Source organism: Liolophura sinensis, chromosome 6 (genome assembly GCF_032854445.1).
Source record: "Liolophura sinensis isolate JHLJ2023 chromosome 6, CUHK_Ljap_v2, whole genome shotgun sequence".
Lineage (NCBI taxonomy): Eukaryota > Metazoa > Mollusca > Polyplacophora > Chitonida > Chitonidae > Liolophura > Liolophura sinensis.
In genome coordinates, this window is record NC_088300.1 from 80,865,000 (window position 1) to 80,880,106 (window position 15,107).

Sequence of the window (15,107 nt, forward strand, 5' to 3'; positions counted from 1 at the left end):
TTCAGTCTATGAACTACACAATCCCAAGTCCCCAGGGCAGTCAGAGATTAAGGGGGGTGCTGGCAGCAGCTTTCACAAGGGGTGTGATACAATACCTCATACTGCAGTGGTCAGTCTGTGAACTACACAATCCCAAGTCCCCAGGATAATGAGAGATTAGGGGGGTACTGACAGCAGTACCTCATACTGCAGTGTTCAGTCTGTGAACTACACAATGCCAAGACCCCAGGTTAGTGAGAGATTAGGGGGGGGGTGCTGGCAGCAGCTTCACAACAAGGGTGTGATACAGTACCTCATACTGCAGTGTTCAGTCTGTGAACTACACAGTGCCAAGACCCCAGGTTAATGAGAGATTAGGGGGATACTGACAGCAGCTTTCACAACAAGGGATGTGATACAATACCTCATACTGCAGTGTTCAGTCTGTGAACTACACAATGCCAAGACCCCAGGTTAGTGAGAGATTAGGGGGGGTGCTGGCAGCAGCTTCACAACAAGGGTGTGATACAGTACCTCATACTGCAGTGTTCAGTCTGTGAACTACAGAATCCCAAGACCCGAGGTTAGTGAGAAATTGGGGGGGGGGGGGGTGCTGGCAGCAGCTTCACAACAAGGGTGTGATACAGTACCTCATACTGCAGTGTTCAGCCTTTCAACTACATAATCTGTGGATTGTTTTCAGTTTTAGTCGTCCTATGTAGCTGGTCTGAAACGGCTAACATTGCCGTAGCTGAACGGGTCACAGTTTGTTAGAAGCTCACTCATTGGTCGACAGGAGACATACAGCCAATGGGATATTATGAATCAGAGCAACATTCAGTGGAAGCCAACATGTGTTGGTATCTACTTTTCTTTCTCTTTATCGGCATACGGAAGAGTCATCAGACTGAAGACAAATGAGCACCCTCTTTGTGTTATACCCACTAAGCCTTATCTCCATAATTTGTATATATTTAAAGCCTAATTTTAATTTAATTACGGCTTCCTCTCCAACCGTAAGTGGGAAGGTCTGGCAGCAACCTGTGGATGGTTGTGGGTTTCCCCCCCGGCTGTGCCTGGTTTCCACCCACCATAATGCTGGCCGCCGTTATATAAGTGAAATATTCTTGAGTACGGCATAAAACACCAATCAGATAAATAAATAAATAGGTTAATAATTTAATTACATCCAACACTCACCTGAGCGCAGCCAGCTCAGGCTTGTCACAGATGCCGCCTGTGGCAATCAAGTCAACCGCTCAATGATATACATATAGTTTCAAATGCAATTCGGATTTTATCCAAACTTTTGAGTATTTGTATCAGAAAAAGACAAAGTTGATTTTTTTTGCCTAGGCCCTATGTACTTCTCTTCCTTTGATAAAATATATAAATTTTTGTTTAGCTGAACTCAGCTGCTCAAGTTCCTGTTAAAGTTATATCAGATTATATCGGTGAATGTTTTGGACAGTGAGGTATACATCTTATGCACTCCTGGATGTCATTTTACCTTCCCCCGTGGGGTTTCCGGGGTGATAAGAATAGGACCTCAGCCCTCTAGGCAAGCTTGTCGTAAAAGTCGACTAACCTAGAGCTCTCCTGTGTGAGCCCGGTGATTATAATAGGCTCACATCTTCTCGGTTGTGTGAGAGCCAACCGGGAAGCGACCTGTTTGCCGTGGGTTGCGACCCGTAATCTACGAGGACGGGATCCTGGTGGCTGAGGGTGGGTTGGTCTTGCGAGATCCTCACGCCCAACACGGCACTTTGGCCCTTACTTGGAGAGAGACGGGAGGTCGGATGGGCCCGGTCCGATCAATCGGCTTGGTCATGTCTTGCCTCTACGTGGTCCCAATTGCCTCAATAACAGCATATCGTTTGGCGAACAAATATTATTTCTGAAATACCGTTTGTAGGACTACGTTTTGAGGCGGTGGCTCATGGGTCAATTTAATTGATTGAGATTAAGATTGAATTTAACCTTTTGGTATAAATCAATCTGTTCGAGTATACCTCATATGGAATCCTTGGTGTCTTTCCTGCTGGGTATCCCCAGGTTCAGACATCGCCCTTGTTGGCACTCCGTGGTGGGTGGGGAACATATGGGGTGAACTTCATACATATAAACCATGTCTACATTAAAAATTTCTGCAAATGTTTCTAATTTATCTAACCGAACTTCCTCTCAGCCGACTTTGTTGCCGTGTGTTGATAAAAAGAGGAAGCTATCTGACTCAATCGATAATGAACAGGACAGCTGGCCGGCTTTCATTGTTCTCTCAACAAAGAGTGAACAAAAGCCGGCCTCCAAAATTCATCCGTTCCTTTTGAAAAGAGCTCTCCAGGGTGCAGCTGGTACTCTTAAAAATGTTAAAAAGCTGAGATCCGGAGACATTCTCATTGAATGTTTCCGGAGGCAACAATCTAAAAATCTGCTGTCACTAAATAAAATTTCCGATATACCTGTTTTCGTATCCCCTCACAATTCCCTGAACAGCTGTCAGGGAATAATTCGTGATAGGGATGCTGATATTATTGACTTAACCGAAGAGGAAATCTGCGAGGAGTTAAAATCACAAGGTGTTGCCAGAGTAAAACGCTTCACTATGAAGAAATCTGGCAATGTCATTAAATTAAATACATATCTTTTAACATTCAATACTACATCTCTTCCGTCATATATCTATATTGGCCCGTATAGGGTTAATGTGGCTTTATATATCCCTAACCCTACACGCTGCTTCACTTGCCAAAAATTTGGCCATGGCAAGGGCCAATGTAGAAATAAACTGGTTTGTTTCCGGTGCGGCAGTGGGGGTCATGATGGTTTCGATTGCAACAGCATAGTTAAGTGCTGCAATTGCGATGGAGATCACATGGCCTCTTCTAGAGACTGTCCACTGTTCGTAAAAGAAAAGCAGATAATCAACCTCAAATTTAAAAACAACATATCTTATCAGGAAGCCCGCAGATTGGCCTTACCTTCTAATTCCTCTCTGCATACTTCGTTCGCCAATGTGGTCAAGCGAGTAGTATCTGTTGCTACTCAGACTTCATTGACTTGGCCCATTGAAAACGACAAACCTAGTACCACTTCTGTCAAACTTTCGGCTCAACCTGCGCAAAACACTTGCTCAACCCAGACTACTTCAGCAGAACAAATAAAAACAGTAAACATTATCGAAAACTCTGATAAACCTGAACCTAATGACAGCATCAAATCAAAAAACAAACCTCACAGTAATAACAATAAAACTAATAAACCTAGTGGCCCCACAGAGCGTCCCTCTAAGGCCACTAGAGACCCTGTCCAAACTTTTAACAAGTTTGGGTTGTTGGAGGACGTTGGTCCTTCAGCCTCAGATGCGGAGGTGATGGATACATCACCCGCACCAGGGAGATCTAACAGCCGATCTCCACGGAAGGGTCGTCCGCGGTCCAAACATAAAGAGAAATCCCCCATACGCCTCCCTCCATAATGTCTTACTTAGACAAAATTATACAGTGGAATTGTCGAGGTCTTAAGGCAAATTTTATTGAAATAACACAGCTAGTTCAATCTTTCAATCCAGTTGCCCTCTGTCTTCAGGAAACTCACCTGAAGACACCTGACAAAGATAAAATAACACTTAAAAATTATTCATTATATAGTACTTATTCAAATGAAGAAGAGCGAGCTGCAGGCGGCTCCTCGATATTCATAAATAACAACATTATCCACAGCCCTGTTGCTCTGAATACAGAGCTTCAGGCTGTGGCCGTTCGTGTTTCATTGTCTAAAACAGTCACATTATGTTCGGTGTATATACCGCCGAACACTTCTTTGTCAGCCAATGAGTTACATAATCTGACACAACAATTACCCAAACCGTTTATAATACTGGGAGATTTAAATTCCCATAACCCCCTTTGGGGAAGTAATAACATAAATAATAAGGGCAAGATAGTCGAAAACTTCTTATGTAAGGAAGAACTGTGTTATTTCAATGATGGTTCTAATACCTATTTACATCCAGGTAATGGCGCTTACTCTGCTATCGATCTCACTATCACAGATCCATCACTTCTCCCAGATTTTTCTTGGAAGGTGCATGACGATCTTTGTGGTAGTGACCATTTTCCTATAATCCTAGAACATATCACTTCTAATTCTTTAGAACGTGTAGCTAGGTGGAAATTCGATAAAGCAGATTGGATCGCATTTGAGATGTTCTGTGAGGCTGATATCACCCCAGAGACTCTCAAAACAGCAGATGATCCAATATTAAAATTTAACGAGCTTGTATTACGAGCTGCCGATAGAACTATCCCTAAAACCTCGACAAATCCACAATCCAAAAGTAAACCCTGGTATGATCAGGACTGTCGCAAAGCCATAAAGGACCGCAAAAAGGCCGAGCGAAATTTTAATATATGTCCTACTGATAATAACTTAAACCAGGTTCGTATTTTTCGAGCTAAGGCTCGTCGATTACTCAAGTCCAAGAGGCGATCTTGTTGGCGGAACTTTGTTTCAGGCATTACGTCAAAAACACCCATGCGTAAGGTCTGGAACATGGTTCAGAAACTTAAGGGCAAAAATAATAAAGCAAAAGTTCAGCATTTAAAAGATGGCGATAATACATTAACATCTCCATCTGATATAGCAAATAAACTAGCTGAGACAATTTCAAACAAATCTTCTTCTGAGAACTATACTAAAAAATTCCAACATATTAAAAACCAGAAGGAGAAAACCAAATTGCCCTTTTCTTCTAAGAATTTAGAAGATTATAATAATCCGTTTAATATCGAGGAACTTAGAACTGCATTAAAAAAGGCCCACGATACTGCTTGTGGTCCTGATAATGTATATTATAAGTTTCTGAACCATTTACCACCTGAGCCACTGGAGACTCTCTTGGACTTGATTAATGATATTTGGATAACTGGTAATTTTCCAGCCTCATGGAGGGAGGCGTGTATTATCCCGGTTCCCAAACCGGGTAAGGATCATAATGATCCAAATAATTACCGTCCCATAGCTCTTACCAGCTGTGTCTGTAAGACTATGGAACGGATGATTAATGATAGACTTGTTTGGTTTCTTGAAACCAACAAGCTTTTATCTAATATTCAATGTGGTTTTCGGCAAGGTAGATCTACCATGGATCACCTTGTTCGATTTGAAACTTTTATTCGCGATGGCTTCATCAATAATGAACATGTGGTGTCCATATTTTTTGACCTTGAAAAGGCCTACGACACCACATGGAAATATGGTATTTTAAAAGACCTCGCGAGCATGGGTCTTAAAGGTCGATTACCTATATTTATATCCAAATTTTTATCCGATCGTCAGTTTAAGGTACGGGTTGGGTCCACTGTTTCTGACTCTTATGAGCAGGAAATGGGTGTACCCCAGGGCAGCATTCTATCACCAACTCTGTTTAGCATAAAAATAAATAGCCTAGCAAAAACATTAACATCTGGCACAGAGGGTTCTTTATACGTCGATGATTTCCTTATATGCTACCGAGCTAAGAATATGAATAATATCGAACGTCAGTTGCAGCTTTGTCTCAATAAGATCGAGAAATGGGCAACTGAAAACGGTTTTAGATTTTCAACGTCTAAAACCGTCGGTATGCATTTTTGTAATAAACGGAAACTTCATCTTGACCCTCAGCTTAATTTTTGTGGTAAACAGATTAAAATTGTTGGAGAAACAAAATTTTTAGGTATAATATTTGATAGTAAGCTATCTTTTATACCTCACATAAAAATGCTTAAAGCTAAATGTACAAAGGCTCTCGATATAATTAAGGTCGTGTCTAGCACCGATTGGGGTGCTGATCGATCAGTTTTACTTAATTTATATCGTTCTCTGGTGAGGTCTAAATTGGACTATGGATCCATCATTTACGGTTCCGCTAGGAAGTCGTACATTAAAATGTTGGATCCTGTTCATCACCAAGGTTTGAGGCTCAGCCTTGGTGCTTTTAGAACCTCACCAGTAGAAAGTTTATACGTGGAGGCAAATGAACCTTCTTTATATCACCGACGCATAAAACTTAGCCTTCAATATAGTACAAAGCTTAAAGCTCATCCAACAAACCCTGCCTACGACTGTGTTTTCAATCCATTATATGTAGACAAATATACTAAATGTCCTAACAAGATTCCTTCGTTCGGTCTTCGTATACAGGAACATATTGTGGGAGCTAACATCAAGCTGGATGATATAGCTCCGGTGTCTTTTCCGGAGTCTCCTCCATGGCTTCTCCCACAACCAAAACTAATATTTGATCTACGTAGATATAATAAATCGAATACAAATCCTCTTATAATTCAGCAAGGTTTTGCTGAAATTAAAGCTAATTATACGGATTATAAATTTATATATACTGACGGGTCGAAGGATGGGGACTGGGTTGCGACTGCGGCTGTCTTAGAGCAGCGGGTCTCTTCCTTTCGTCTTCCATCCTCTTCTTCAATATTCTCTGCCGAGGCCAGAGCTATACTCCTGGCCTTATCATATGTTTCTTCTGGGTGTGCCCAGCGGGCAATCATATGCACTGACTCGTTGTCTTGCCTATTGGCAATACAGAATAATAAATTTAAAAATCCCTTGATCCTTCAAATTTTAGCTATACATAGGAAATTAATTAGAAGAGGTAAAGATATTATATTCTGCTGGATACCAAGTCATACTGGTATCCATGGAAACACAGTCGCAGACAGGGAGGCGAAAGCTGCCCTAAATAAACCCATATCTAAGATAAAAATCCCTTATACTGACATGAAGTCCAATATTCTTAAATATATTCGTGGCCTTTGGCAGGGTGAATGGAACTTGCAGGTCCATAATAAACTGCATGCCATTCATCCGGTCATTGGCTATAATTCATATACATTTGATATGTCTCGTAGAGACCAAGTCGTTTTAACCAGATGCCGTATTGGACATTCTCATCTGACACACAATTTCATCTTGGATGGGAGCAGTGCTCCCGAGTGTGTTGGATGTGATGCTCAATATGGCATCAAACATATTCTGGTTGACTGTGTAGACTTTGCCCATGTTCGGCAGAGATTCTACACAGTCAACTCTATATATGATTTGTTTGACAGCATCGCTGGCGATGTTGTCATAAATTATTTAAAGGCCATTGGCCTATATCATAAAATATAAATTTTAATTGCCATGGATATCTATAGATAAACAGTTATATATATTTATACATGTACTCTAAACCTGGTTTTCGAGTTTTAAATCTTATTTTTCTTTTATTCGATTTTAATCACGTCTGTACTTTTTGTTTTACTTCTGGTGTTCATATTGTCATATCGAAAACCTTAACCGTCTCTTGCTTTCACCTTGTTCTCGCCACGGTATGGCTGAAATATTGCCGATGTGGCGTTAAGCCATAATCATTCATTCATTCATTCATTCATTTTACCTTCGTCGTTGATGACCTGTAATACAAAAACAACAGACAACATTCTGAAGCTAAGCACAAATTATTCATCGGTAAATGTTCAATAATTATTTGATTTGAAAGCCGTAAAATCACTATACACGATAAAGAGTTTATAAAAAAGTTGACAATGTTGACTGTGCATGTAGGCTTATGTTTCCTATCAGTGTGATTCGGCGGCTACATGTGCAAAAGTTAGCTGTGCGTATCGATGCACTGAGCGACACACTCTGTTCATTTTACCATCAATGATGTCAAGGTCAAGTGTGACACTTGACCTGAGTGTCTGGTTGGCATTTTTAGAATACTCGTGATTTGTTGAAATGGTGGAAAATGGTATTGTCCATTACCATGTTCTCTACATGAAGAAAACTGTGGAAGAGAAGACACTGAATGTCAGTGCTCCCTAACCAATTTGTCATCAGCTAACCAGCTTGCCACCTGCTAACCAGCTTGCCACCTGCTATCCAGTTTGCCACCTGCTATCCAGTTCATCACCTCTTAATCCTTTTGTCACATGCTAACCACTTTGTCACCTGCTATCCAGTTTATCACATGTTATTTCCAAATATTTATTTGTTTTATTGGTGTTTGATGTTGTACTCAAGAATATATCACTTATATTGCTGGTGGACCTTCCCACGTAGGGTTGTTGAGGAAACCAGAAGACTTGAACTCACAGTTATGGCATTGGTGAGCTATGGCTCCTTGGTCTTTGTGCCGCTCTGGCGTGCTAACTCCCTCGACCACCGAGACCCCCAACCATTTCCAGGTGACCTGTGATCCGAACCTCAGTCACCTGGATTGTGGCAACACTCTGCTTATAGGTTGTATACCACAACATTATATAGGAAGGGAAGGAGTGGAAGAACATCACTGCTATCTGCGCATGAAATATGTGGGTGTTGCTGACATCACATGCCTGTACAGTTTGGTGGGACACATTTAGACAGCTATCTATCAGTAAGACTGACTTTATGAATAATTTGCTTGTTGAGGCTGTTGTAATATAAATGTGCAAAATGTAAGATTTTTCTATATTTCAGGCATCAGGAGGGAGTGGAGAGTATGTCTGGAGCTCCTCCCACTCCAGCATCTCCATGGTCACTGTGCGAGGGGAGATAAGCACTGGCTCAGTAGGAAGTACCATAATCATGGCTGCAGATATGAAGAATCATGCCCATACTGGCTCTATGAAGGTAGGCTGTCAGATCTGCGCAGGTACTGTAGGCTGTCAGATCTGCGCAGGTACTGTAGGCTGTCAGATCTGCGCAGGTACTGTAGGCTGTCAGATCTGCGCAGGTACTGTAGGCTGTCAGATCTGCGCAGGTACTGTAGGGTGTCAGATCTGCGCAGGTACTGTAGGCTGTCAGATCTGCGCAGGTACTGTAGGCTGTCAGATCTGTGCGGGTACTGTAGGCTGTCAGATCTTTGCAGGTACTGTAGGCTGTCAGATCTGTGCAGGTACTGTAGGCTGTCAGATCTGTGCAGGTACTGTAGGCTGTAAGGTCTGTGCAGGTACTGTAGGTTGTCAGATCTGTGCAGGTACAGGTACTGTAGGCTGTCAAATCTGTGCAGGTACTGTAGGCTGTCAGATCTTTGCAGGTACTGTAGGCTGTCAGATTTAAACAGGTACTGTAGGCTGTCAAATCCATCTGAGCAGGTACTATGCAGGTCAGATCTATACAGGCAGGCTGTCAGATTTAAACAGGTACTGTAGGCTGTCAAATCTTTACAGGTAAGCTATGAAATCTATGCAGGTGAGTTCTCAAATCTGTGCAGGGAGGCTTTCAAATCTACACGGCTAGACTCTGCTCTTAGGTCTGTCCTAAAACCTAGCTAAATTTGATTAAAATCAGGTGAAATTTGGTACCACTTTTGACAGTAACAAAATTTGTGTAGAATAATATGACTTACCCTCACAAGTACGATGTGTAAATTCCTCTTTTTCATGTTGTCAGGTACATGTGTTACCTCCCCAGTCCATGACCTTTCTACCGTCAGCCGTGGAGGCAGAGATCAAGACTGTCCTCAAGTTACCGCTGGCAGTCTACTCTTTACATGATGGTCTGTATCATTATCACATTGTCGTTAGAAGACCTCAGTATACATTAGTGTCTGTTACACTGAGTAACTTCTGTCTCTCATGAGATGAGTAAAACATAACATTTACATGTCTGAAATTATAGATTTGCTTCATACAAGATGACAGCACTTTTTGCCTTTCAAGCTTTTTAAAAGAAAGTGAATGACACTTTGACCCGTGCCAGATATGTTGGTGGCTGGAATCTTTGTTGATCCAGCTCCTGCCATTTTGGCCACCCATAAGCCTGTCAGCCGTGGCGCAAGTGGATAACTCTTGGTTACAGCATCATACACTGATCAAATAAATCAGTAATTACCAGGTGGTGCAAAATTCATATCATAAATACAGATAAATGTCTTGTTGGTAGTCCTTCAGGTTCTTGTTGTTTTTGAATAGGTGAACACATTGCCATGACCGACTGTCACTTACTGGGATTTAACATCACCTTCTCAGACAGTGCCGTGTTCTCAGACAGTAAAGGTAGGTCAGTGTAAGGTATGGAGCGTGCATCTATGTAGTGTGTGTCAGCCGTGCATGAGAGGCACTCATGGTCAGGATTCACCAGGGCTGAATTGGCATTGGGGGAATGCAGTTTTTTTCCATAAATTTAAATTTCTCATTTGGTTATTCCTATCCATGGAGTAATTGGTTGTTATTATCTTGACGGGCCTCCGGGGCTGGAGCAAGGTGACTGCTCAGGCTCTCACCAATGTTGGCTTCCTCTCCGGCCGTATGTGCAAAGGTCGGCAGCAGCCTGCGGATGGTCGTTTCTCCCCGGGCTCTGCCTGGTTACCTACTACAGAAATGCTGGCAGAAGTGAAATATTCTATAGTATGGCGTAAAACATAGATCAAATAAATACATAAATTATTGTCGAGTACTTCAGGTAATATGGTGTGATGTCAGTGGATCCCTTTTTGACAATCTTTGATGTGTTTGATGATTTCAGTGGGTCCACCCACCATGGAGGGTAGCTGTGCCTCTCTGTGGGTGACAGGCCAGCAGCAGGGCAGCACAGAAGTGACTGTGGAACATGGCAGCACTACCAACAAGCTGCACGCAACTGTCACCATAGCAGCTTATAAACCTCTACAGGTAACCTTTTACAGGGTTAACTACACTGAAACCTTCTTGGGGATCAGAAAGTCAAGCATTTTTGCTATTAGGGATCAGAAAGTCAAGAATTTTTGCCAATAGGGATCAGAAAGTCAAGAACTTTTTGATATAAGGGATCAAAAAGTCAAGAATTTTTGCTACTGGGGAGCAGAAAGTCCAGAATTTTTGCTATTAGGGAGCAGAAAGTCCAGAATTTTTGCTATTAGGGAGCAGAAAGTCCAGAATTTTAGCTATTAGAGAGCAGAAAGTCCAGAACTTTTTGCTATTAGGGATCAAAAAGTCCAGAACTTTTTGATATTAAGGATCAGAAAGTCAAGAATTGTGACCATTAGGGATCAGAAAGTCAAAAAAATTTGGTATTAGGTAGCAGAAAAGTCAAGAACTTTTGGATGATAAGGAGCAGAAAGTCCAGAACTTTTTGACATTAAGGAGCAGGAAGTCCAGAATGGTTTGATATTAGGGAGCAGAAAGTTCAGAATTTTTGCCATTAGTTATCAGAAAGTCTATAACTTTTGCTATTAGGGATCAGAAAGTCCAAAACTTTTGTTTTATTGGCAAAAATAACCTTGAGGTAAAGTAAGATGTAAGTAGTTTTTATTCTTCACTTGTGCGAAAGTAAGGGGTGTTAATATGGCTGCAACTTTCATGTTTTGGCTGTGGTTCCTCGGTTTGAAAACCAGCCCAATCCATGAATTAGTTTTGCATATTTAATGGCTTCCCTGAATCAGATTGGTGGATAGTTTGAGTGGAATCACTGTTTGAAATATTCTGTGATAAAAATTGTGCATGCAGGGTCAGTTTGTGTGACCTCAGATTAATTCCCAAACCCAGTGGAGTTTTCTGTTTTCTGTATTTAGTGATTACTTTGATTCTGACTTACTGTTGGTTTCCGTGCAACAACTGTTTCAAATATGGTCCAGTATTTATAAGATTTGGTGTGCACATTCATTTTGTGGCTTCTCTGAGACTGTTCGAAAACCAGCTGGATTCATTCATAATTATGTACATCTTATTCGTGTATACCTTTATTTTTTCATCAGCCTGTGGATCCGGAGGAGGTTGCAGTGGTGGCCGTAGGCTCCTCTAAGGAGGTTCTGTTTGAAGGTGGCCCTTTGCCCTGGGTTCTTGATCCATCCCAGTACTTCCAGGACTGTAAGTATGCTGTCTGTCCGGGGAAGTCAAACTGACATAGGACGGTCCTACTATATCGTCTCACTTGGAAAACATCAATTTTTTGCTACAGTGTAAACATTTGCACCCATTTTTAACAAAAGAGACTACAGAAATCTGTGACAGTGGTGGAAAAAGGTGATGATGTAGTAGGTAATGATTTCTGTATGTTTCAGTATCAGCAGAGAAAGAAGATTTGGTGGCCTTGGAGCAAGTAAATACCTATGGAATACAGAGTAAGTATTTCTCACCAGATAGCAGGGAAAACTTAGGTCATTTATCAAATAGTTAATTGGAGGTGATGGATGGCGTGGACTTACACGCAGTTCTTGATTATCACAGCCTGAGCCTCATGAATGTGTTGAAATATGCCATGCTACATACTCATGATTGTGGTAAAGCTTATGTGTATTATAGTTTTCTTCAGTAAATGTCACATACTTGTGGATCTGTTTGTGTACTACCGGTGTATGACCTGTGTACCCACCTGTGTATTATGTACCTACCTGTGCACTACTTTTGTATTACGTGTGTATTACCTGTTTCAGAATCTTTGATTCATTTGGAAGAAGCTGGTAAACTTTGCTTGGTTTACTGGATTGCATAATCTTTTCTGTTATCTAATTGTGCGATGAAATCTTTATAGTACACTACTCCCTCAAAATAATGCACTCGAAGGCTTCATATCGTGTTATAATTGAATCCTGGCAAAATGGAATCCTGTTTTAATAGCCCCCAGCAAGAGTGAAGATTCTCAGCACTGTTTTTATATTACGATTATACGTTAATGAAAACTTGATATAAACTCAAATCTGGTCAAAAGTGATGCCTAAAGACGTAGTTGTGACAACAATTTTGACCTTTTCCTGTGAACATTTTGATACTGGTACAACAACAAAAAAAGGTGGGGGGGGGCACCACACCATCACATTAATTCAGATTTGCGGTACGTCGATCTGCGTAATTTCAAGGGAGTAGTATAATACCTGTAAGCTTCAGTAGCTTTTACCCTAATATGTGTAAGCTTCAGTAGTCTTTACAGTGATACCTGTAAGCTTCAGTAGCCTTTACAGTGATACCTGTAAGCTTCAGTAGTCTTTACATTGATACCTGTAAGCTACAGTAGCCTTTACAGTGATACATGTAAGCTCCAGTAGTCTTTACAGTGATACCTGTAAGCTCCAGTAGTCTTTACAGTGATACGTGTAAGCTTCAGTAGTCTTTACAGTGATACCCTGTAAGCTCCAGTAGTCTTTACAGTGATACCTGTAAGCTTCAGTAGTCTTTACAGTGATACCTGTAAGCTTCAATAGTCTTTACAGTGATACCTGTAAGCTTCAATAGTCTTTACAGTGATACCTGTAAGCTTCAGTAGTCTGTACAATGATACCTGTAAGCTTCAGTAGTCTTTACAGTGATACCTGTAAGCTTCAGTAGCCTTTACCTTAATATGTGTAAGCTTCAGTAGTGTGTACAGTGATACCTGTAAGCTTCAATAGTCTTTACAGTGATACCTGTAAGCTTCAGTAGTCTGTACAATGATACCTTTAAGCTTCAGTAGTCTTTACAGTGATACCTGTAAGCTTCAGTAGCCTTTACAGTGATACCTGTAAGCCCCGGTAGTCTTTACAGTGATACCTGCAAGCTTCAGTATATACTGGCTGTAAAGGAAGCTATGGTAATACAGAATGTTCTGCTGTATTGTAATCTGATTGCAACTGATAAATGAAATGCATTTGGACATTCTTAATCAGAATTTCATGAGTGTAGTGCAAATTGTCTGGTTACAGTGCATTTAACAATGTTGGAAATATAGTACAGCAAGATAGGTTTCTGTTGGAATGAGATTAAGAAAGTTACTTCTAAGATAGACTAAGGTTTAAGAGCTGTCTCTGCTTTGTGATTGGTCATTCTGGATATATGCTACATAGTGCCAAGCATCTTCATTCCTGAACATCTTGAAAGAGTATTATCTACAAACAAGTGAAAACCAAGAAATAAAACAATAAATATCACTTCCATAAACTGTTTGAATTGAAATTTTAAGTCTCTGTGTACATCTGGTTTATCTATCCCTTGTTTGCGCTATCCCTTGTGCGGGCTATCCCCTACACTGTACTCGAGCTATCCCTTGTGCGGGCTATCCCCTACACTGTACTCAAGCTATATCTTGTGCGGGCTATCGTCTACACTGTACTCAAGCTATATCTTGTGCGGGCTATCCCCTACACTGTACTCAAGCTATATCTTGTGCGGGCTATCCCCCACACTGTACTCGAGCTTTCCCTTGTGCGGGCTATCCCCTACACTGTACTCGAGCTTTCCCTTGTGTGGGCTATCCCCTACACTGTACTCGAGCTTTCCCTTGTGCTGGCTATTCCCTACACTGTACTTGAGCTATATCTTGTGCGGGCTATCCCCTACACTGTACTCGAGCTTTCCCTTGTGCTGGCTATTCCCTACACTGTACTTGAGCTATATCTTGTGCGGGCTATCGTCTACACTGTACTCAAGCTATATCTTGTGCGGGCTATCCCCTACACTGTACTCAAGCTATATCTTGTGCGGGCTATCCCCCACACTGTACTCAAGCTTTCCCTTGTGCTGGCTATTCCCTACACTGTACTCAAGCTATATCTTGTGCGGGCTATCCCCTACACTGTACTCGAGCTTTCCCTTGTGCTGGCTATTCCCTACACTGTACTCAAGCTTTCCCTTGTGCTGGCTATCCCCTACACTGTACTCAAGCTATATCTTGTGCGGGCTATCCCCCACACTGTACTCAAGCTTTCCCTTGTGCTGGCTATTCCCTACACTGTACTCAAGCTATATCTTGTGCGGGCTATCCCCCACACTGTACTCAAGCTTTCCCTTGTGCTGGCTATTCCCTACACTGTACTCAAGCTATATCTTGTGCGGGCTATCCCCCACACTGTACTCAAGCTATCCCTTGTGCGGGCTATCCCCTACACTGTACTCAAGCTATATCTTGTGCGGGCTATCCCCTACCCTGTACTCGAGCTATCCCTTGTGCAGGCTATCCCCTACACTGTACTTGAGCTATCCCTTGTGCGGGCTATCCCCTACACTGTACTCGAGCTATCCCTTGTGCAGGCTATCCCCTACACTGTACTCGATCTATCCCTTGTGCAGGTTATCCCCTACACTGTACTCGAACTATCCCTTGTGCGGGCTATCCCCTACACTGTACTTGAGCTATCCCCTACTACGGGCTATCCTCAACTTGAGCTATCCCGTGTGCGGGCTATCCCCTACTTGAGCTAACCCTTGCTCAGG

At 41.8% G+C, this 15,107-nt stretch overlaps 1 protein-coding gene across 1 annotated transcript in view; it reads left to right on the top strand.

The window, feature by feature from the left end:
* The window catches only part of LOC135467599 (nuclear pore membrane glycoprotein 210-like), a 74,486-nt gene that overhangs the window by 19,542 nt on the left and 39,837 nt on the right, over window positions 1-15,107 (top strand). The window contains exons 12-17 of the mRNA XM_064745372.1: window positions 8,485-8,637; window positions 9,400-9,505; window positions 9,921-10,004; window positions 10,474-10,619; window positions 11,681-11,792; window positions 11,987-12,046. Coding sequence (XP_064601442.1) covers window positions 8,485-8,637; window positions 9,400-9,505; window positions 9,921-10,004; window positions 10,474-10,619; window positions 11,681-11,792; window positions 11,987-12,046 — 661 coding nt within the window. The remainder of the gene's footprint in view (window positions 1-8,484; window positions 8,638-9,399; window positions 9,506-9,920; window positions 10,005-10,473; window positions 10,620-11,680; window positions 11,793-11,986; window positions 12,047-15,107) is intronic.